At 49.3% G+C, this 24,284-nt stretch overlaps 1 protein-coding gene across 1 annotated transcript in view; it reads right to left on the bottom strand.

Annotated features, from left to right (window-relative positions):
- Positions 1-4,637: 4,637 nt before the first annotated feature.
- Positions 4,638-24,284, bottom strand: part of SLC17A7 (solute carrier family 17 member 7) — a 56,052-nt gene continuing 36,405 nt past the window's right edge. The window contains exons 2-12 of the mRNA XM_079950530.1: positions 23,302-23,554; positions 22,094-22,212; positions 20,869-20,983; positions 20,512-20,599; positions 19,149-19,235; positions 18,474-18,616; positions 16,602-16,751; positions 14,373-14,505; positions 12,462-12,572; positions 9,982-10,109; positions 4,638-6,487 (exon numbers count right to left, since the gene is read on the bottom strand). Coding sequence (XP_079806656.1) covers positions 6,128-6,487; positions 9,982-10,109; positions 12,462-12,572; positions 14,373-14,505; positions 16,602-16,751; positions 18,474-18,616; positions 19,149-19,235; positions 20,512-20,599; positions 20,869-20,983; positions 22,094-22,212; positions 23,302-23,554 — 1,687 coding nt within the window. The 3' untranslated portion in view covers positions 4,638-6,127. The remainder of the gene's footprint in view (positions 6,488-9,981; positions 10,110-12,461; positions 12,573-14,372; positions 14,506-16,601; positions 16,752-18,473; positions 18,617-19,148; positions 19,236-20,511; positions 20,600-20,868; positions 20,984-22,093; positions 22,213-23,301; positions 23,555-24,284) is intronic.

The following is a 24,284-nucleotide window of genomic DNA, read 5'->3' as shown; positions in this document are numbered from 1 at the left end:
AGGCACATTTTTGCACCGCAGGCGTGGGCGTGCGCTGCCATCGCTGTCGACCTGGACGCAGTGCGACGCGCGTTGCAGGTAGATCAGTTTGCACAATCCAAAATAGAGGAGCTGCGTCGGGGTTCGCTGAGAGACGATGAGTTCCAGTTACGCGACGGACTGTTAACTCACAAGGGTGCCCTCTACGTGCCGAGCGACGAGCTCCGAGCAAAGGTTCTGCAGCAGTTGCACGACGCTCCCAGTGCGGGCCATTTCGGCAGGGAGAAGACAATAGAACTGGTGGCCAGGGACTTTTGGTGGCCCCAGATGCGAGGAGAAGTAGCGGAGTACGTCGCCAGATGTGACACTTGTCAGAGGTCCAAGCCAGTACACCAGAAGCCGGCGGGCTTGCTGGAACCACTGGAAACACCACAGCAACCGTGGGAGAGGGTGGCGCTGGACTTCGTCACTGACCTGCCCAGTTCCAGAGGCAAGACGGCGGTACTGGTGGTGGTGGACTTGTTCACCAAGATGGCGCACTTCATTCCCTGCGCGAAGGTGGCGACGGCGGAACAGACCGCCAAGCTCTTCATCGACCACGTGTTCCGGGCGCATGGGCTGCCGCGGGCCATCCTGTCCGACAGGGGGCGCCAGTTTATTTCCAATTTTTGGCAGAAGCTCCTAGGTATCCTGCGCGTCAAGATCAACCTAGCGTCGGCAAGACATCCACAAACCAACGGCCAGGCCGAGAGGGTCAACGCGATCATGCAGCAGTACCTGAGATGTTATGCAAATCAGCGACCCACAGCTTGGGTGGACTACCTACCGATGGCGGAGTTTGCCTACAACAACACGAAGCATGCGTCGACGGGGGTGACGCCGTTCTTCGCGAACAATGGACGTCATCCCAGGACCTTCCCGGGGTTCGTAGCACCAAGAGAGGGGGAGCCGCAAGAGGCCGACCAGTTCGCTGCAGAACTACAAGAGGTGCACGAGGAGCTGCGGAGACATTTGGAGCTAGCCAAACAAGCATATAAGGTGCAGGCAGACAAAGGCAGAAGAGTGGGAGAGGACATCCAGGTGGGGGACTGGGTGTGGTTAGCGGCCCAGGCGATGCCAACCAAGTCGTTGGCCAAGAAGAAGCTAGGGCACAGGCAGCTAGGACCATACCAGGTGGAGGCTAAGATCAACCCCGTGGCTTTTCGACTGGCCCTCCCCGAAGGTTCCAGAGTCCACCCGGTTTTTCATAGGTCGGTGCTCACTCCCTACAAGGCCCCGCACAGGTTTCAGGAGTCTGAAACAATACCGCAGCCACGCACAGAGTCACCTAGGAGGGAGGGATCGCCTAGGGTCGAACCACTCAACGAGGTCACAGAGATCCTGGACTCGAGATGGGGGGAAGAGGGAATAGAATACTTTCTAGTCAGAGAGGGTGCACCAGTCAGTGCCAGTGGGTGGGTGCCGGACTACGCTTTAGACGAACCTCTTTTAAAGGACGAGTTCCATGCCCTTTTCCCACATAGACCCATGCCAGCCGAGTACTTCGATGACTGGCTCTTTACCCCCACATGTTCAGGCAGCACTTTCCACGGCTTTTCTTCAGCCGAGGAAAGAACGCCGAACTCAAACTCGCCCAGGGGATCGTGTTCGGGGGTGGACACAGAGCCCTCTTATTGGTGGGATGAGCAACCAGAGGAAGCCTGGCGCAAGAAATGGCTGAAGGGGCCTTGGCCGGCAGCACCAGACGAAGTAGCAATGGAAGAGGGAACTGCGAACATTTTGGGTGAAGAACCCGAATTCGAACACACGTACACCGAGCTGCCAGCAGAGGTCATGGACGTAGCCGAACTGTATCCTGCATCTACCTCCGAGGAGCTGCAGTTCCCACAACCCGCACCCGATGGGGGGGAGGGGGGAAGGGGGGGCTTCGAGGGGGGGATGGATGTCAGGGGTTCAGGGAGAGAGGCGCAGAGGAGGGAGGAGACCGAGAGTGAGGGAGAAGGATTCCAGCCTGACGAGGAAGAGGACGACAATGACCCGAGATGGTCCATGAGTCCGTCCAGTGAATCGGAGGATTCCCAAAAGGGAGCCCCCCTGGTCAAGCCAAGGGGAGCCCAAGGGGGAAGCAGTCAGGAGCAGGGGAACGTAGGGGGAACCGCCAGTGGGAGTTGGAGATCGAGACCTGCTTCTCCATCGGAACGGAGTGAAGAGGGTGGAGTTACCAGTGTGTCGGGAGGAACAGAACAAGGAGCAGAGGGGGGAAGGAGATCGGGGCAAGACGTCCTGCCGGAAGGGGCGGAAAGCAGTACCGGGAGCAGTGTGGCTGTTGAAAGGAAGGTCAGGAGCAACGTACGCGCGCCAAGTTCAAATGTGGAGGCGCGCGGAAGTGGGGAGAGCTCTGGGGAGGAGCCTGGTGCTAAAGCACGAAGGAGGGGGCAGCAGGCAGGAGAAGACTCAGCCTCTGGGGAGTCCCGGAAAGAGGGAACACAGGGGGGCAGGAAGACCCTGCGGAAAAGGAAGGAGAGGAAAAGGTGGAGCAGCACAAGCCTCTTAAATTGGTGCAGGGGAGGGACGGACTCAGAGGGGACTTCTAACATCTAAGGGTAACAGATGTGGAGCCACGGAGTTTGGATGTAATCACGACAATGATCTTCAATAAAACCTTTTGTATATAACTTGGACTGGACTTTGGTCTCTTGTGAGCTGGGACCCAGGGTGGCTCTGACAGCTATGAATAGGGGTCTCTTCGTGACTCTCAGCACCCTTAACAAACCTCATTAAATTTATGGTGCATGTGCAGAAACTGCAACTGACGTTATATGAATGAGGCCCAAACTGATCATAATTGAACAGAGAATGGATATATGGATAAATTTCTGGGTGAAGGATAGTCAGGCAGCGACAGTTCAGTCCCACAGCGCCACGCACACAAGCACGCTCCTTTCCAAACCCATGTTTGGTTTCGTATATAATATTTATATTTATATATTTACACAAGAACAGGGTATTTATTCCAACTGTTTGGGGGTTATCCAGGGAGGGAGGTTACACAAACAGAGCAAACGCCAGACAGACCAACCAACCCACAGAGGGAACTTTGGGGCGGAGGGGGCTGAGGGGGGAAGAACTTATGGGGTAGGGGGGGGGAAGAGAGCCTTTCCCTAGCATGGGGCCTGGATGCTGCCAGCCCCTTGCTATTCTGGGAACCGGCTTTTGTGAGACTGGATCAACTGCCGCAAGGAGCTGTGGGATTATCGGAAGTACCTCTGGAACATGGCAAACGACTTGCACTCCAATGAACTCAAGCAAGTCAGTTTCCGATGCAAAAGCTGCAGGTGTGTTTTGGGGTGACCAGAAACCAACAGCTCCGCCAACCCCAGAATTTGCTGACACCGTTAGGAATCATTTCCTAACAGAGTGCTTTACAATCTTCTTTGGCCCATCCTTCCAACAATCCTCTGAGGTAGGATGCTGTCCTTTTGTACGCGTCTGAATTGCTGAGGGCCATTTTAAGTTGAAACTCTCAAAACCTCTCAGACCCTAAAGCAGTATTTCCCCCAACCTGGTGCCCTGTATGATATTTCGGACTACAACTCCCATCGGCTCCAGCCAGGGAGCCGTGCTAGCTGGGGCTGATGGGAGTTGTAGTCCGAAACATCTTACAGGGCACCAGGTTGGGGGTGGTCATCCTAACGGAACATTCTAGTGTCCACTGGGTAATGCTGGCTCCTGTCATGGTGCAAAAACCCTACGTTGTGTTCACACTAAGGCAGTTAAAGCACCTTGCAGCTGCAATGGGAGTATGTCCCATTGAACTCAGCGATGCTTGCTTCCGAGTAAACATGCATACAATTGCACTGTAAATAGCTTGTGATGCTTACAACACGGATAACTAATTTGCGCTTACACAGTATGTCTGTACTACACATTTAAACCAGTCCCTGTGCCCTCTAAGCAAAGATCTCTGGGAATTGCTGATTTGATAATGGTTCAGTGTGGTATAGTGGCTGGAATTTTGAAATTTGCCCAGGGAGACCTGGGTTCAAATTCTTCATTCAACTACCGGTTGAACTTGTGCTAGTCATTCTCTAGAAGTTTAGCCTAGCTCACGGGGTGGATGTGAGGACAAAAGGATGCAATCACCTTCTGGGAGTAAAAAAGGGGTGAAAAGACAAATCATAATAATAATCAGCTTTGTAAGGAGAGTATGGTAAAAAGCAGGATAGAGATCTATGAACTAGCTAAGTAAAATAATCAGATCAGCACCCTCGGGTTCCAACAACCCCCAGGGTTCTTTGATAGAAACCAAAAGAGGTAAAACACAATACCACTAAGCTGCTTTAAATTTGTAATGTGGATGCGGCGAGTTTCATAATGTTTCACAGCCACTCAAAACTGCACTTGAAACACTTTTAATATATACTGTTTTAAGCATAGTGTGAACCTTTATCATGTTCTAATTAAGAATCTAGAGCGGGGGGGCGGGACCTGTGGCCCTCCCATTGTTACTGGACTACAACTTCCATTGACCCTGACCATTGGCCCTGCTGGCTGGGGCTGATGGGAGTTGGAGTCCAACAACATTTGAAGGGAGCATAGCCACCCTTTGCCCCCCACTGAGGTCTTTAGTGACAAAGCTTGGATTATAATCTTTTAAGGTGTTTTTTTTAATTTAGGTTTCAAATAATTTTGAAGCACTGTAAGCCTGAAAGCGCTATAACAACACTGTGTGAACACATGCCTAGAGTTATTTCTGGAGCGAGTAAAGGGGGGGGGGCTCTTGAAACCACCATCCATAAGTATTTGGGGGCGGGGAGGCGGTGTCACTCGAAACCACTATGCAGATTTTCACTTGTCCATTGAGAAAACGTCAAACCATTGTAGCACTGAAAGCATTTTGTGGCTTGGGGGTGGGAAAAACACACATTTACAGCGACAAACAAGTGCAATATTTAGAAATGATGGCCTGTGGGCATTTTTAACGGAGAGGCTGGATTTGTGCCACAGAAGAAGCATGGCTTGACTGGTTCTCAGCGTAGGAGCAAGGGGTCTGCCTTAGGGTCAAGGTGAGCTGCTTCCCGCCCCCTCCTCAGTGCAGGGTCATTTTTGGCGCATGAATGCTGAAGGCATAAGATGCTCTGCCCCTCGTAAATTAAAGCTCCCCAGATACATTCACAGGAAGGGGAAAATATTTGATTTGTTCCTAAGAAAGAGAGAGGGGCCTGAGGCATAGTCTAAGGCAGGCTTCGTCAACCTGGTGCCTTCCAGGCGTCGTGCGCTACAACTCCCATCAACCCCGGCCACAATGGCCAGGCTAGCTGCAGGCTGATGGGAAATGTAGTCCAAAACACCTGGTTGGCACCAGGTTGGCGACAGGCTGGTCTAAGGTGCTGAAGCAGTGAGTGGCAGAGTGGGGGCGAGGCGACCAAACACAGCTCCATCCCGGGGGTGGGGGATGCTGAATAGAGGCGCCTGCTTCACATGGAGCCAGACCATTGGCCCATCTAGGCCAGTACTGTCTACTCTAGCTGGCAGAGGCCTTCCAAGGCTCAGCCAGCCATCTTTCCCAGAGCCGCTCCTTGACATCCTTTGATTAGAAGAGACTGGGAATCAAACCTAGAACTTGATGTATGTGAAGCACATTTTCTGCCACAGACCTATGGCTCCCTCCACCTGGGTAACCCAGAGGCCATAGGTCATAAATCAGTGCTATTGTGCTGTGTCCAAAGGTCTTTAGTAGGGCTCAAGGGGTGTGTGGGTGTAACTTAACTCCACCCACCCTTTGCCCCCATATCCTGAGGGTAGGGGGAGGTACCACAACTGGAGGGGTCAGAGTAGGTGGCGTTGGGTCTGTGTGAGGCATGGCGGCTGTCATGACAACACACGGGAGCCTGTGGAAAAGGAAGGAGGGAGGTTTGGGGTGTGTGGGTGCCCTTGGTTTTTTTTTTACCAAGGCGTATGAGGCTGAAGAGGGAGGCAGTTTTCAGTGGATCTGGACGGTTGTACCAGAACGGAGGGGTGGGAGGGAAAGGACGGTAAAGTGAAAGGGGAGGGGGAGAAGCAACCTAAACACAGGCCTTTCCCCCCTCACTCCAGAGGACTGAACCAAGGCCCCAGCACCCCACGCAGAAGGAGGGATGGGGCATCTCTACGACAAGTCCCGCTCTCCTGGCGTGCCGTACATATACGAATCTTTGCCAGGCTCCTGGACGTATTCTTCCTTCTTGTCCCAGTCAGCCGTCCAGCCTCCATTGGCAAAACTGGTGCTCTTGGTAGCGCCGTAGCCCCCACCTCCTCCTCCCCCGCCCCCTCCTGCGGCCATGCGGGCCGCTTCGTCCTCCTCATCGGCCAGTTCGTCCTCGTTGATGAAGCCACACTTCTCCTCGTTGATCTCTTCTGGCTCGGCCCAGGGCTGCTTCTCGCCAGAGGCGAAAATCCCATAGAAGATGACACCCCCATAATGCACTAGAGAGGCGATGAGGAAGACGTATTGCCACTCCTCCCGTGTCTGTGGGGAATGAAAGAGGGAAGAGGTCAGGGTGGATAACCAAAGAAAGTACTTCATTCGTTTATTCCAGTGGTTCTTAATGGTTGGACCTCGGACCCCAGGGAGTCCACGTAGGCCACTCAGAGGATCCATGGCAGGTATCCATCAACTGTCCGGGACATCTTGTTTTGTGGGATGTGAGAGTAAGGTAAAGGTACCCCTGCCCGTACGGGCCAGTCTTGACAGACTCTAGGGTTGTGCGCTCATCTCACTCTAGAGGCCGGGAGCCAGCGCTGTCCGCAGACACTTCCGGGTCACGTGGCCAGCGTGATGAAGCTGCTCCGGCGAACCGGCACCAGAGCAGCACACGGAAACGCTGTTTACCTTCCCGCTATAAAGCGGTACCTATTTATCTACTTGGGACGCAGGTGGCGCTGTGGGTAAAAGCCTCAGCGCCTAGGGCTTGCCGATCGAAAGGTCGGCGGTTCGAATCCCCGCGGCAGGGTGCGCTCCCGCTGCTCGGTCCCAGCGCCTGCCAACCTAGCAGTTCGAAAGCACCCCCGGGTGCAAGTAGATAAATAGGGACCACTTACTGGTGGGAAGGTAAACGGCATTTCCGTGTGCTGCGCTGGCTCGCCAGATGCAGCTTTGTCACACTGGCCACGTGACCCGGAAGTGTCTCCGGACAGCGCTGGCCCCCGGCCTCTTGAGTGAGATGGGCGCACAACCCCAGAGTCTGTCAAGACTGGCCCGTACGGGCAGGGGTACCTTTACCTTTACCTTTTATTTATCTACTTGCACTTAAGGGTGCTTTCGAACTGCTAGGTGGGCAGGAGCTGGGACCGAACGACGCAAGCTCACCCCGCCGCGGGTATTCGAACCGCTGACCGTGCGATCGGCAAGTCCTAGGCACTGAGGTTTTACCCACAGTGCCACCCGCGTCCCGATGTGAAAGTACAGCGCACCAAAACTCGCAAGATTGCAGTGGCCCAAAACGCACGTTTTTAGATGCTGTGCTCTCATGTTGATCATGTGACTCACACAGGAGTGCAGTTCAGAAAGCATGTGTCCCGGTTTTGCACCATTGACCATAGTGCCTCATTTGCCTTAATGGACTAGGCAGAGAGATGTGATAGGGCCTTCTCTCATAATTAAATTTTCTGTTTTACAATTTAAAGAACTCATTTTTACATCCTTAAGATATCCCTTCTTCTCTTTCCATGGTTCATTTTACATATCATAAATCCCTGCGTATTTTACATTCAGTATTCCATTATGACACCCATCAAAACTTATTTACACTGTTGAATTTATCAGTGTTGCCATCGTTTTCAGCTGTACACAGTTATTTCCCATATATTCAATAAACGTTTTCCATTCTTTTCTAAACGTATGTTCTCCTTGTTCTCTTATTCTATAGGTTAAGTCTGCAAGCTGTGCATATTCTGTCAACTTAAATTGCCATTCCTCTTTGGTTGGGACCTCACTCGTTTTCAATTTTTGGGCTAACAAAACATGGGCCGCAGTAGTGGCCCCAGGAACTTGGAATTTCAGTCTGAATTATCCCCCAACTGAAAGGACTCTGGGTGTGGTTGTTTTTTTTTTGGGGGGGGGGTTCTTTTAACCTTTTTTTCCTCAATTCATTGTGGATCATTTCCATGACCCACAGTGATTCGACCTTCTCTTCATTGTTGCTTGACCAGGCAATCCTTTTGTTGCCCACCTTGCTGGCTAAAGTGGTTTTTGTTTTTTTGTTTCTTCTTTGGTCCTGGGCCCAGAAGATGCCCAAATTCTGAGTTTTGCACTCTTTGCCTTTTTTCTCTTTGCTTATTCTCTCTTACAATTTAATTGGTGTGATCTGCTGGTGCTTCCACCCCGCTTCATCTTTCTCCCTCCCCCCCCCCCCTGCAACCCCTGTTTATATATTCCATTGATTTTCTTAAGTGCCTCATATTGCGTGTGGCAGAAAGGCAGGGTAAAAATGTTCTCGATACACTTTTGTTTATTAAAAAAAACAACAACCAAAGTGTGAGTTTAGAGTGTCTGCTATTAGAAAAGAACACAGATACTGTGGGAATATCAGAAATCTGGTAGGGCAGGGATAATCAATGGGATACAATTATCCCCAGATATAAAATATACAGGGAGGACCGAGGGGTTTGCACTGGTAATGGTGCTGCTCTATAGGTCAAAGAGGACATTGACCGCAATAAATGAGAAACCTGAGGAAGGACAAACCCAGTCATGAACCGCTGCATATGGAAATAACAGTCTAAAAATGTAACACAGTACTGGGGCGAATGCTAACAAAGCTTTTGAGAAGGAGAAAGAGCCATGATAGCTAAGTGAAACATTCATGTTCAGAAGCAACGTTAACATACCTAACATGTCAATGGTACATCCATGGTATTCATGTAATATTTTAACTGCTTGTAATTCTAAATGTTAACATTGCACCCTGTCCTGGGACCTGCTGGCGAAGCGTTAGTAATACAGTGGACGCTCGGGTTGCGAACGTGATCCGTGCGGGATGCACGTTTGCAACCCGCAGCATCCACAACCTGCAGCCATGTGTCTGTGCACACGCGGGTTGCGATTTGGTGCTTCTGCACATGCGCAAAGCGCGATTTGGTGCTTATGTGCATGCGTGACCACCGAAACCCAAAAAAATGCAACTTGAAGCATTTGTAACCCAAGGTATGACTGTACAGGAAACTCCCCACTTGAGTGAGACCAACTCGCATGCCACCATGTACATATGTGGCGCTGCAAAATAAATAATTCAATTCGAACCCAGAAGTGGTGCAAAAAAAATGGAAAACAGCGGCTCGAGAAGAGCACAGAAATGGCAAAAGAGCAGCTAGCAATCCCAGGAGCCCTTGCACTGATCTTTGAAACCTGTGGAGAATTGGAGTTTGAGAAAGGAGGCTTGGAGGAAGCAGTGCTCTACACCCCCCAAAAAATGTTTAGGGGTACTCTCATTTTCCTACACATATTGAAATACTGCCCCTCAATGAGGCCAAACTTAGATTCACAAAATGTTTAGGGGTATGCGTACCCCTGAATCTCCCCCCCAGAAAAAAAAGCACTGGGGAGAAGTCTGGTAAGCAGTTTTTTAAAGGGGTTTTCAAGAATTTCCAGAGGTTTAGAGAGCGTTTGCAGGCTTTCTAGTTGGTGTTACCGCTATACGGGACTTCACATACACGCAGCTCCCAGAAACTTAACCCCCACGTGAGTGAAACGAAACAACAACAACGTATTTCTTCCTCTGTCCTCCTTTTCTAGCTGCTCCGTTCCATTGCCCCCCATCCATTTTTCAGCCTCCCCACCCAACTGCTCTCAACCGTCAGGAAGAGAGCAAATTGTTAGGCAGCATGCTCAGACCTCCTGATGGCTGTTGCCATTTTGGCTACATAAATGGCACTTGGAGAACCAAATCAGAAGGTTAGAAATTATGGGGACAGAAAGTTCTCAGGACAAGCAACCCCCCTGCTTTCAGGAGCTTTGATTCCTACCTTGTGTTTGGTCATAGCTCCAACGATGAGTGGACACACCATCCCTGACAGAGTTCCCACACCATTGGAGATCCCCATGAGGATGCTGGCATATCGGGGGGCAATGTCCAAGTGATTCACGTTAAATCCTGGAAGTGAGGAGGCGGGTTATAGAAAGGAATTCACATCAGTTTCTCCTCTAATTTTGGAGCTAATGTATGCCACAGATTGCCTCTAACTGTGAGGCTGTTTCCAGATTATCACTATTTTCAAGTGGTATGCAATTACATACTGGCCAATCCAGGTAGCGCAATGATTGGGAAGTCCTGAGCAAACCCGCTTCCCTAAAATGATCAGACTTTTTGCAATAAAGGAAATGACAGAAAAGACGCACTGGAAAAAGTGGGATGACACTTGTTTTGAGGACTATCGTCTAACCTCCCCACAAACAAATCAGAATGAATGCTGATTAAATAACCAATGTCATCTACTGTCTCCGTAAACATATCAGGTTGTCTGGAAGCATCCAAATGTGTTAAAATGTTACAGTTTAGTGCTAGAGCTTCTAAAGATTATTCCCCACCCCTGTAAGTTCATGCAAGATCACAGTCGTTTGGTATTAGATTGCAGTTAGAGAGTCCGCATGTAGTTCCCTGTTGCTTCTATGAGATACTTGAAAGATCTCTTACTTCTGCAGTCATAAACAGAAACAAAGTTCAAAGGAATAAGCACGTGGGCCCCTTGCCTTGATTTTCCGCCCTCCTTTTGCGTTTTCCCTAATCATGATCTCCCTTATTGCCTCTTACGGAGCAATCCTGTGCTCTGGTTAAAAAAGATTTTTCAAAACCCATTAAATGCAGTACAAAACAATCATCAAAATGATTGAAAAACCTGGCTACTCATCCAAAAATGTAAACAGCCACATAGCCCTGTCGGCATTAAAAAAAAAAGAGTTTCCCCAAAAATCAAAAGTAGGGATGCCTGCCAAATCTCTGCTGGAAGAGTGTTCCTTCCACAGCTTGGGAGCAGTGGCAGAAAATGCCCAACTTCTGGTTGAGGCAGTCAGAAACATGGAGGACATCACAGCTCAATGCATATGCCGGCCAGGCAAAAGCACTCAGAGGGCACAGGGCAAGGGGGTTAGGGGGTGTGGTCAAAGGAGAGGGGGCACGGACTAGACTTCGAGGGCCATGCAAAAAAAGGTGCACCTAATGAGGATGAACCCTTCACAGGGTTGGACTATATGAGTATCAGAAAGCCTCCATGTCAGGCGTCCTACTGTGTGGGAGTTGTGGGCAAGGATGGGCGAACCTTACAATTTCAGGTTCTCAGGTTATTTTTCCAATTTTAAATACCAATCTTAGATTTGGTTCTTTAGTCGGCTGAAAAAACAAAACAGTCCTCATGAAAGTTCATCAGCATTTTATTGTGAATTTCTTCTAAGTAGTACTATTTTTCTAGAAAAAGAGGTGCCAAAGCTCACCATGAACTTCTCCCTTATTCTCTTAGAATGGCAGTGGCGCCTACCTGAGGGGTGCTAGAGCTGAACTCTGGCTGGAAAAAAGCCCTGCTTCTAACATATATGTTTGCATACAATTTCGCCTAATACAGTTGTACCATAGAAGTCAAACGGAATTCCAAAATGTTTGAAAACCAAAGTGCAGCTTCTGATTGGCTGCAGGAGCTTCGTGCAGCCAATCAAAAGCTACAGAAGCCCTGCCGGATGTTCGGCTTCCAAAAATAGTTTGCAAACCAGAACAGTCATTTCCAGGTCTGCGAAGTTCGAGAGCCAAAACATTCAGGAATTAAGCCGATCAACTTCCAAGGTACAACTGTATACATATTTCTGCAGGACAATTTCCCCTGATATAATGCACTATATATATACATAACATATGTTATTTTCACAAATATATGCATTTGATGCACACTTTACCTCAGTATGTGTTCTTCTATACACATTGCTTGGCTAGAGAAGTGCATTGCAAACTTCAGAGAATTTCGCATTTCAGAGCACGGCTGTGGGGTTTGTGTGTTGTTTCAGAAAGTGCAACTTAGGTAGGAGCACAAACTCTCTGATCCCTACTTGTTGGGGGGAAGCAGAGGACCTTTAATTTGGAATGCCACAATGCAGGTGTGGGAAATCTTTCATGGCTAGACTACAGTTCCCATCAGTCCCAGCAAGTGGCCAAGGACATAGGAAGTTGTAGTTCAGCAACAACTGGAGGGTCTCACCTTCCTCAGAAGGTCAACCCAGCTCCCTAAGAGCAGTGGCAGAGCTTCATGCTCCGGCACCAGGGGGCGGAGAGCAGGCAGGGGCAGGGCTGGCACACATCTTGGGGACGTGGTGCATCGCCTGCAGGGGCGTGGTGTGCGTTCTGGGGGCGTGGCGCCCAGTGCAGGCGGGGGGCAGCCACGATGGCACCCCACCAGGATCGCACTGCTGGGGGCAGTGTGCTCCCTCCGCACTCCTCTTCCTCCACCAGTGGCTAAGAGCTTACCTGAAATAGCAAAACCGCTGAAACCCACGGCCAGAACAAGGAAAGAAATTGCTACGCCTTTGCTGTGGGAATAGCCAACCACTAAGAGGAGTGTGGCTTCCATGCCAAAACCTGACGAAGAAGGAAGAACAGAGAAAGTGAGTGTGGACACACAGCTCCTGCACACAAGCACAGCTGTGTCTATTTTCAACTTCTGACTGTGATCGCGCTGCATAAGAAACTAGAGCAGGGTGTACATAAAACTTACATGTGGCTGTGCATGCTGCTAATTTTTCTTTGCTAATGGAAGGGGAAGGGTGTCATAACTTAGCGGGGCTGCAAATGAGCCGAAGAGCATATGCTCTGCATATAGAAGGCCTCAGTTTTTGGCAATTGCAGGTGGAAAAAATTGCTGTTGCACCCAGATCCCACTTGCTGGCTGGCCTCTGGTATCTGGCTGGCCACTGTGAGAACAGAGTGCTGGACTAGAAGGGCCTTTGACCTGGTCCAGAAGGGATCGTGTGATGTTCTTAAGTTCAATCCCCCAACATCTGCAACACATGGTATGCATGTGTCATTTCAACACCAATTCATTCTCCCAGGCGTTAAAAATCCTTTTAAGCCACTCTGGAAGCTTGTGTTTTATTTATCCACTGTGTGGTTGCTTTTTAAAAAATCTATTGTGTTATAGCTGATGTTTTACTCTGTTTGATCTTATGGTTGATTGTGTAACTTTATTTTATTTTCGTCTTAAGCTGTTCTGAGAGCTGAGATGCACGGATGGTGCAGGATGAAAATGTAACAAATGAGCTAACGAATAAAAAGCCAGCCTTGAGCGGAAAAGATCAAAGGCAGTGATGAGAAAGACCTTTCTCTGTGTAAAGCAGGATTCTCCAACCTGGGCTGGACTACACTTCCCATCATCCTTGACCATGGCCTGATGGGATTTGTAGTCCAACCATGCCCGGAATGTGCCATATTGGGGAAGGCCAGCATTAAGGTATTTGTCAGCAGTATGGTCCTGGATTACATGGACTTGGTATAAGACTGATTCATGAATAAGTGAGGGTCAGGGGAGGTTGCAACTTTGTGAGAAGTGAACTGGCAAGAGGAGAGCTTGCTAAAAGCAAGAGTGCAGGGTCCACTGCAATCCGCAGGACAGGGATATGCGATGATTTCTCATGCCCTCCTACTGGAAACTAGGGCTGGGAGATATCAGCTTTTCAACACTGCAATGTACCACCAGCTAAACATTGTGATAGAATGATACATTGCAATGTTGAAAAGCAGAGGGAGGAACAAGCTGCATTGTCCTCAGCCCCGCAAGGTGCTGGGGTGAAACTGCCTCCGCTCCCAATGTAGCTTTTTCCTTCCTCTGCGCACCAGGCGCTGGTGGCCGAGGGACTCAGGAGCGACAGCAGTTTCACCCACGATATACTACTGGATGAAGGCGCCATCGCCCAGGCCTACTAGAAACCCCAGAAAAGCATTCTAAGCGGGAGATGAAAACCTCTAAGTGATTTTGCATCCGCAAGTGCTAAAAAACTGAGGTGTGCCCGTCCCTGCGAAAGAAAGAAAGACATCTAAATGAAAACAGAGATTCTCAGAAACCTGTGCGAGTTCCTGGATTCTGTCTCTAATGCATTTGCTTCAAATATTGTGGCACTCTCAGTACTGCCTAGATGCTGCTGGGCTCCAACTTCCATCATCCCTGGATATTTGCCATACTAGCTGTGGGCAGATGGGAGCTGGAGTTCAGCAGCAGGTTCTGGAGGGCAACAGGTCCCCTACTCCTGGCCTGGGCACTTTGCTCTAGAAACCTTTCCCACTGACAAGCCAGCCACCTGCCCCTTACTGGAGTCCAGGTATCTCTCAACCAAGCCTTAACCCTCCTCCCCGAGTCTTTTCTCCAACAATGCCTTTCTCTCTCACCCCCACAGTTCATCATCTTGCGGACGTTTGTGGTAGACATGATCCTCCGCGTCCGCAGGTAGTCGGCGATTTGGCCCCCAATGGGCACGATGATCGTCATGACCAGGTGAGGCAAAGCAGAAAGCATGCCCACCTGCGCAGGAAGGGACAAAAAGGAAGAGGCAGCCCATAAGTTCCAGGCACATGAGGGTGTTTAAAAACAGTTAAGAAAATCCAGCTGTCGTGTGGGGTCTTTTTTCTTTTGAACATTACGTTTATGACCAAGGGCACCCGCAGGATATTTTGCAAGTGGGGAGAAGGGCAGTGTGTGTGTGTGTGTGTGTGTGTGTGTGTGTGTGTGTGTGTCCAAGTAGAACACTGGAAGGGTGGGATAAGTCTTATTTCTCACACACAAAATGAGAATAGTGCCTATACGTTTTGTCTCATGTAGCAGGTTCTGCAAACTTAAGAGTTTTATCCAACTGAAGTCTTACACAGAGTAGACCCACTAAAAGTAATACTGCCATGACCATGAATTTCAGTGGGTTGACTAATACGTAGGGCTCAGTTGAAAACAACTCTTAAGTTGTGTAAAACTGATGTACGAGACAAAATGTGCAGGTACCTTTCTTCTCACTTTTTTGGTGAGAAATTAGCCTGATAATATTGGGTGGTGTTTAAATATGTTTTACTCAAAGCAGACCCACTGAAATGAATGAACAAGGCTAAGTCAGGCCCGTTAATTCCAATGGTCTAGTCAGAGTGAAATTTAGTTGCCAGCCACCCATTGGATATAACCTGTGCTCTCTTTAAAAACAAAAATGAAAGCCAGGAATCTTGGGATTATAGTTCCTGGTTGGGGGGGGGGGAAACTGCCCCTCCACGGACACCCATGTTGAAAACATTACAGTGGTACCTCTGGTTGCGAACGGGATCCGTTCCGGAGGCCTGTTCACAACATGAAAAGAGCACAACCACAGTGGCGCATCTGCATCTGCACATGTGCGGGCTGCGGTTCACCGCTTCTGCGCATGTGCGTGATGTCATTTTGCGCTTCTGTGCATGCACAAGCGGCAAAACCTGGAAGTACCCTGTTCTTGTACTTCCAGGCCGCTGCGGGACGTAACCTGAAAGAATGTAACATGAAGCAGATGCAACATGAGGTATGACTGTATATAATTCTCTCAAAGGACTTCAAACCCAATTCCAATAGCCATCACCGTCTGCTTCCTAGCAGTAGTTGGGGCAGGAGCAGCGGTGGCAGGTGAGGGTGCAGAGTGACGGAACTGAACTTGCCAAGAGAGGGAGGAGACAAGGCGAGGTGTGATGAGGTCAGAGGAGCTCTGGGCTGGTAGTGGCCACTCAAGTGCACCTGCAGGGCCGCCAATGTCGATTCAAGGAGCCCTTGGTCTTGCTGAAGCCTCACATTACCCCAATCCTCTCCTTACAAGTGCCATTGGGAGGGTGCCATTGTCATTGCCACTCCAACCACACACACAAACCCTGCCCATGCACTGCGGCTGTGTAGATGTATGTTTTGGAATCCTGAAATTTGATCCTGCTAATTTCTGAAGTTTTATATTTTTCTTCTTTTTTTAAAAAAATTAAAAGTCTATACTGCACAAAGAGCCATAGAATAAAAAAAAGAACATCTTGGTTCCTTCTCTCTTTGTGTGTGTCTTTGTTTTGGATATTTGAACCTGTTTTCTCTCAGAGTGCATTCCTGCTCAGCCTTGCCCCAGCATATGATGGAAGAACAATTGGCACGTGGCTAGGGGCATCTTTTCTTTCTCTTATCAGCACAGAATGAAACACCCTCTGCTAATTAATTAATTAACGACGACAGCAATATCCGCCACTCTTCACCAGTAGGTCCCAAGACCGGGTTAGAACAATTTCAAATTCAGTATTAAAAACAGCTTATAGACAGGCTCATCACAGCTATCTGCCAATCACCCATTCCCACCACCCTTCTGAGTAATACCCCTCCCCACCTTCTCACTATATAGAAGGGTCTGGAAACTTCTGTTTCAGTGTATCTGAAGAAGTGTGCATGCACACGAAAGCTCATACCAAGAACTAACTTAGTTGGTCTTTAAGGTGCTACTGGAAGGATTTTTTTTGTTTTGACTATGGCAGACCAACACGGCTACCTATCTGTAGCTTATAGACAAGTCTCCAATTTCTTGCCCTGACACGTGCAAGAGCGCGTGCACACACACACCTCAAACCAAGGGCAATTTTTCTCACCTTGCTGATTTCAAAGCCAAAGACTTCTTCAAAATAGGCCGGCTGGCTAATTAAGAGCAAATAGAAGGTCCAGCTCCGGCAAAAGTTGGCCACAATAATGGCGTAGACAGGCATGGAAGTGAAGAACTTGCGCCAGGGAGCTTTGAATTTCTGCCAAGAGGTAGGGAGGAGAGAGAGAGAGAGAGAGAGGCACAGAGAGAAAAATATGAAAATATTAATGGAGTTGCCTCACATCCTCGCATATCCCCACCGCAGTGCTGTCGCAGGACTTCAGAGGCCACTTGCCTCCTCAAAAATGGTGCCCCATGAAGCTGGTGAGAGCTTCTCTACTGCAGAGAGATCTTCAGCACCTGCCGCCTCACCACCATACACTTAGAGCATATGCTTCCCTGCTCCCCAAATCCTGGGAGCTGTAGTTTCCCGCTCACAGAGCTCTAACTCTCAGCACCCTTAAACTACAGTTCCCAGGATTCTTTGGGGGAAGTCGTGCTTTAAATATATGGTGTGTGCGCAGTTTCTTTCTCTCTGCTCTCTCACATCCTTGCCCATGGCCTTTGCTCTTCCACCTTCACCACCCTCACCTGTCCAAATGTCTCTTTTCCCTCCTCATATGAACCTGCCCTGCAGCCCAGTATGCTTGGAGCTGCCTGATGCCACCACTAGGCCCCATATGCACTTGGCATTTGAAGCAGTATTCTACCACTTTGAACAATTAGGCTTCCCCCAAAGAATCCTGGGAACTGTAGTTTGTTAAGGGTGCCGAGTGTTTCTAGGAGACCCCTATTCCCCTCACACAGGTGCCATTCTCAGAGTGGTTTAGCAGTCAACCGCTCTTCCCAGGAAACTCTGTAGCTTGGGACCTGTCTTTTTGACCACCTGCCTTCTTTCTTATTTTCATTTTTCAACGCTTCATACTATGAGCTCAAGGTAGCGTATGTGCTTCTCCCCCCCCTTCCCCATTTTATCCTCACAAGAACCCTGTGAGGTAGGTTAACCCGAGAGGCAGTAACCAGGCTTCGCAGCCAAGGGGGAATTCAAACCCTGGTTTCCTAGTGTCGTAGTCCGGCACTCTAGCCACTACGCCACACTCTGTTAAGGCTCCGTGCACCTTGATGGTGTTAACGGAAAAATCCGAGGGCTCCCTTGGACAAAAACAAAGACACCAACCAGGATAACTTGGAGCAAGACAGCAGCCTGTAGGCTTCGCCTTTATTGATCTGTTGCAACAGGGTGCTCCCCTCACTTGCAGGAGAGAGGAAGGACCCAGAAAAATGGTGTGCAAGGTCTTATAAAGACTTTTGAAATTGCCACCCTGTAGATCAAGACCACCCCCAGAAACATCATACGTACATCACAGAAAGGAGGGGTTGTGGTGGTAACCTGAGTGTCCTGTCATCTGGCTGGTTCCCCCTTTCCCCCTCCCCATGAGTAATTTCCAGAGGACAAAGGGGGGTTGGCAGTTTCCTGCCCCCAGAGGGAAGAGCTGATTATTGTCCCTTGTTCCAGTCCGTGCTGAATCCACTCCCATATGCAAGTTCTTTGTGATCTTGATGGTCTTCTGTCTAGGACCATCAGGGTTGGCATAGCAATTGTGCAGGGCTCCTGTGTATGTACTGGTATGCTCAAGGATTATGGCTGCCCTGTATCAAACCTTCCCCATTTTGTAGTCCTTCCTTCATGGAGTAAAATAAAAGTGGAACAGTGCAAATCCGATGTATGGTTGATTTTCTATGAATTTATAACAGAAGTGTAGCGTATGTAGTGTGTGAGTGTGAGTGTGTGTGAAGTTTGTACAAACTGAATGATGGGGGGGTGGGGTACCTGCTACAATGGCGCCATATGAATGGCAAGAGAGCAATGCAAGGCACTGACCAGAAGGGGATTCATAAGACTGGCGCTTTCTCCAATGCTTTCCTCTATGTATTTCCTCTCCTCCTCGGTGATGGTTGGGTGCTGCGCAGGACTCTCGTAGGAAACCATCAGCCAGAACATATACCAGAAGATACCAAAGCTGCCTGCCAAGGAACAGAATTGCAGAAGCGGTTGGAGGGAAGGGACCTACGATCTGATCCAACGAGGTTTAGGCAACCGAGAAGGCATGGTAGCCAAAGAGTTGGCCTCTCTTTTTCCCCCAAATTTTAAAATCACTTTTCCAAATTTATAACAAATAAGACACACAAATAAAGAAAAAAAATTACAATACTAAAACAAAAAGCAACAAAAGCAAACATATAAATACGTAATTCTTTAAGGCCTAATTTAGTTTTCATTGTTAACTGACATCCTCGAACCCCTCCTTACTGAATTACTTTGAATCACTTTTTAACAGCTTTCCAATACCCTCTTTCTAATCAAATTAACACCTTTAGTTTACAATCTTCTTCTCTTTTCATAATTATCCAAATCCATAATATTTTACAATTCACTCTAGTCCTAGGCCCATTTGGTCCTTTCTAGTAACTTCTACTTATCGTATGTTACAATATCTAGCTAAATAGTCTTTAAATTTCTTTCACTCTTCTTGGCATGGCCTCTTGGCTGGCTTACCGTAGACGTAGAATACTGAGCTCCACCCGGAATACTGCACTAGGATCCCCGCAAGAGGCATGGCCACCACAGCCCCTGCGTAAGAGCCTGTAAAGGCAGAGGGAAAAGGTTAGCCAGGGATACAAGCCAAGATTCCTAACTCCAGTGGGGACTGGTGCCCACTGGGACTGGCAGGGCAGAAGTCAGGGTGACCAGCTGGCTGTAAGTAAGAAGGCAGCCAGGCGTGGGGTCTGGCTGAGGGCAGGCTGAGCTTAGTGGGGCAGTGCCCCCATTTGACTGACTGCACCAGCCTTTACTGCCTGACTCCCAGCAGCCCTCGCTACCCCTCTGAGGTTGCTCCCACACTCGCCGTTCCATGACTAGCTGCCATCCTTTGTTATAGCTATGAAAAAGGAAGAAAAACGGGGGGGGGGGGGGCAAGAGGAAAGAAGTGTTCAACACCCTCTCCCTGCTGAACAGGAACTGTCAAATAACAGGGCAATTCGGGGGCAATTCATCAGTTACCCACCAGCCGTGCTGTTTCCTGTTCAGCAAGAACAGTAAGAGGGACAGAATTTGCAAGGGGGGAAACTGCGAAAGTCGAGAGGGACCTTTGCTATCTGGAAATTTACCGTATTTTTCGCTCCATATGACAAACTTTTTTCCTCTTAAAATCTAAGGGGAAATGTCTGTGCGTCTTATGGAGCGAATGTGTGGTCCCTGGGGCTGGGGGGGACGGGGACCCAGGCTTCCCTCACCAGCCCCGACAAGCTGTGGGAGCAGTGGGAAGACTGCACACAGCCTTTCCGCTGCTCCCTGACCTGCTCTTTGGGGCTGGCAGTGGCTTTCCTGGGGCTGGTGGTAAGGGAAGCTCGGCTTTCCCCACCGCCAGCCCCACAAGCTGCGGGGAGCAGCGGAAAGGCTGCGTGCCTTCCCACTGCTCCCTGGGGCTGGCGGTGAGGGAAGCTCGGCCAGCCCCACAAGCGAAAGGAACCTGAGGCTATCTGGAGAGCGAGAAGGATCCTGGCTGTGGAGTTAGGAATTGCTAGACAACGTGGCATTATGTTAAACTCTGTATGGAACCACTGTTTCAATTCCTCAGAAGCAAAGCAGTCCTCGTGTGAAAGCAACTTAACAGGGGGCGTCCAGTGAGTTTTCCTAAAGTGAGTCACTCACCAAGAGCTGTTCCAACATGTAAAACCAAACCAGGATGTGCTGCGTTTTGATCTAGACTTTGGGACAGGTCTTCTAGGCTTCTGCTTAAGAAGTTTCAACAAGTCAGAAGCCAAAGGACATCAGGTTCAAGGGGGCAACCATGGTTTTGTTGCATGGGAGGCCCTCCCCGCCCATTTAACTTCGATGGTCGGTGAACATGTTACCTTACCACAGAAGGCTGTTGTCGCCAGGCGGCTGCGTTCCAGGGGGGGTGCCCATTTGCTCCAGATACCGTGGCATGCTGGGTAGGTGACCCCCTGGAGGTGGAGGGCACAGAGAGTTACATAGAGATCAGAGCTACCTTTCCACTGGAGAGAGAGAGAAAAGAGGCAGGCCCAAGGAACAAGCTCTGCTTCCGACCCATAACTCTGTCCCACCTTGACTCCGTTCTTTACAAGGGGGCTAAGCGCCCCAAAAACAGAGACGGTGCTCTGAGGGAAGGGAGCTGAGGCTTCAGAGAGGAAGGTGGAGAGGTTGATATTACGGGGCGGTGGGAAAGCATGGAGATTAGGGGTGCGGACCTTACCTCCACAAGGCCTTGCAGGATCCGCACGAAGATCACGCAGCCAAAGTGGACCCTTGCGGCCGATGGAATGAGCATGTTCAGGGTTGATGTCGCCACAATGGCAAAGCCAAAAACCCTGTGGACCGAAACGCAGGTGTTAAGAAAAGCTGTAAGAAAGAGAAAGAAAACCCAGCCTGTTTGCTTTCCCTCTCATCATTATTCTTTTGATATTTACAGAGGTTTTTTTGTTCCACATGAGCCTGTGAAGTGATAAGGGAGTCAATGGCTCTAATCACCAGTGACTTTCATGGCTGAAGGAGGATTTGAACCCATGTCCCACATCCACATTCTGATGGTCAGCCAATTGCTCTGAACAGCTCCCTGCCTCTTCCCGCAGGATAATATATACACAAGTGCTGTAGAGACTAGAGACCTGCACGGTGAGAGGACAGGCCTAGGAAACACCACAAGGAACCTCCGCTTTCTCTAGCGAGGGTCTATGTACGCATGTGTGTTTCGAGATAGGTGTTTATTCTGGGATTAGTGCTGCTCCTCATGCTTGCAAATTTCTTGCATGCTAAACTTCTTAAATTATCAACTAAAGTTTACTTGAAAAGAACTACAAACTTAAAAAAAGACACAAAATACCAAAAATTTTGCTGTTGTGATAATCTGGTTTATACAAAGGTAAAAGGTAAAGGTACCCCTGCCCGTACGGGCCAGTCTTGACAGACTCTGGGGTTGTGCGCCCATCTCACTTAAGAGGCCAGGGGCCAGCGCTGTCCGGAGACACTTCCGGGTCACGTGGCCAGCGTGACATCGCTGCTCTGGCGAGCCAGAGCCGCACACGGAAACGCCGTTTACCTTCCCGCTGGTAAGCGGTCCCTATTTATCTACTTGCACCCGGGGGTACTTTCGAACTGCTAGGTTGGCAGGCGCTGGGACCGAACGATGGGAGCGCACCCCGCCGCAGGGATTCGAACCGCCGACCTTTCGATCGGCAAGTCCTAGGCGCTTGAGGCTTTAACCCACAGCGCCACCTGCGTCCCGGTTTATACAAAGGTACAGTCAATTTTCATGATCTTTATCTTTCACCAGATACTGAGCTAGCCCAAATGGACCAAGGTATCTTTCTGTTCCTGTTCTAGAGAATGAGATCACCAGGGGTGAGCCAAAATCTGCATGTTCCCCCTCTTTGATTTACACATACACACACACACAAAAAAATACCCTACCTGCATCTTACCTGTTAGCAGCAAATTTCTGTGCTATGAACCCTCCGGGGATCTGGGTGACAATGTAACCCCAGAAGAAGGATCCATGAATCATGCCTACTGTCTCAGGATCCCAGTTGAACTCCGCTTTCTAAAGTGGTGAGAAGAACAGAGGAAAGATTTGGTTCCTGATTACAGCCAACAGCAGGACTTCGGTCACAGTCGCACCATCCATTCAACGCTCATGGCTCCCCCTCCAGCCAAGAATCCTGGGAACTGTAGTTTATGTTAATGGTACTCTGCATTGTAGCTCTGTCAGGAGTGAACTACATTTCCCATAATTCTTTGGGAGGAAGCTTGTGCTTCAAGTGTATGTTGTGTATCCAACCATAGAATCATAGAGTTGGAAGGTCATCCTAGTCCAGGTGTGGGGAACCAGTGGCCCTCTAGATGCTGCTGAACTACAACTCCCAGCATCCCTAGCCATCGACCACGCTTGCTGGGGCTGATGGGAGTTGTAGTTCAGCAACATCTGGAGGGCCAAAAGGTCCCCACATCTGTTATAGAAAACTGACCCTGGGAAACAGTCAGGGCTCTGGAATGTGTGAAGCAATAGTAAAAAAAAATCCAGAGGTGCTTATCTCTGAGTAGACCTGCGCAGGATTGGGGGTGCTGATCTGACTAGGCATGGTGAAAAACTGGAAAACTTCATTCTGGCTTAGTTATTCCAGAACACTTTTGTCTCTGGCTCTGCCCATAATCGGTTCTGGCTCCACCCAGCACTGCCCTGTGGCCTCCAACAGATTAAAGGTAAAGGACCCCTGGACGGTTAAGTCCAGTTAAAGGCGACTCTGGGGTTGCGGCTCTCATTTTGCTTTCAGGCCGAGGGAACTGGTGTTTGTCCACAGACTGCTTTCCAGGTCATGTGGCCAGCATGACTAAACCGCTTCTGGCGCAACGGGACACCGTGACGGAAACCAGAGCGCACGGAAACGCCATTTATCTTCCTGCTGCAGCAGTACCTATTTATCTAATTGCACTGATGTGCTTTCAGACTGCTAGGTTAGCAGAAGTTGGGACAGAGCGACGGGAGCTCACCCCATTGCGGGGATTTGAACTGCCGACCTTCTGATCGGCAAGCCCAAGAGGTTCAGTGGTTTAGACCACAGCGCCACCCGTGTCCCTTGTCCCTCAACAGAAAAAAAAGCCCACCCCTGCACCAGAGGGAGGACAGTCTCACCTTCACAACAAGTTTGTCCCCTTCGTAGACAGTGTTGTTGTTGACCATGCTGACGATGGCCACGCCCAGGTTGCAGCGGATGCCGAAGCTGATGCAGAAGCCCAGGCCGCAGAGGATGGCGATGATGTAGCGGCGAGGGAGGCCAAAGCAGGTGCAGTCAACGATGGGCGGGTGCTTCTCGGTCACCTCAACAGGCCGGCCCTCTTCAGTTAGCTCGATGGTCTCCCCACCTGCCTGTTTCTTATCAAGGATCCTAGAAGTCAGAGATAAGAGGAAGCCTTGAAGGGATGGGTAGACCGAAAGCTGACGACCCAGAAAAAGCAATGGTTCAAATCTGTTCCCATGAGGTGAGCAGATTCTGCCTCACTGCCTTCTTTCCACTCCTTTATTGATATCAGGGACGTCTCTATCATTGGGGAAAGGAAGGCAGCTGCCTCAGGCAGTCATGAAAGGGCAGCAAGTTGTCAGTTAAGTGGTTATTGTTGTATTTTTTCTGCCAGGGAGGGGAAGGAGGTACTTGTGGGAAAGAATGGGTGAATTGGGAAGTTTTGGTTTCTCGTTTTTTTCCAATCTTAAATTCAGTTTTCCACATTTCTCCATTGGCTTGTGGCCTCTTTGTTTTATGTTTTAAAAGTTCTCCCCAAAACCCACCAGCATTTTGGTGTGGATTTCTCCTAATACCCCCATTTCTGTATGCAGTTTTGCAAAGCAATAATGTATTTCCCCACTATATTTTCACAAGTATGTGTACACTTTACCCCAAGTTATGAATTTTTGTATACATCAATTGGCTAGAAAACCAAATAGAACAACCTGGAGAAGTCCAAATTTCGAAAGATCGCTCTTACTGTTGGTGTATTCTTTTGGAAAGCAAGAATTCGGTAGGTATGCCTTTCAGCGCGAACTGAATCAAATTTCTCCTCCATCCCTACTTGTGGGATTTTCTGCCTCAGATGCCAAAATTACCTGGCTGGCTTTGGCCA

The sequence above is a fragment of the Podarcis cretensis genome, assembly GCF_951804945.1.
Source record: "Podarcis cretensis genome assembly, chromosome: 13".
Taxonomy (NCBI): domain Eukaryota; kingdom Metazoa; phylum Chordata; class Lepidosauria; order Squamata; family Lacertidae; genus Podarcis; species Podarcis cretensis.
Note: the sequence above shows the minus strand (reverse complement) of the source record. Positions and strands in the feature narration are given on the sequence as shown.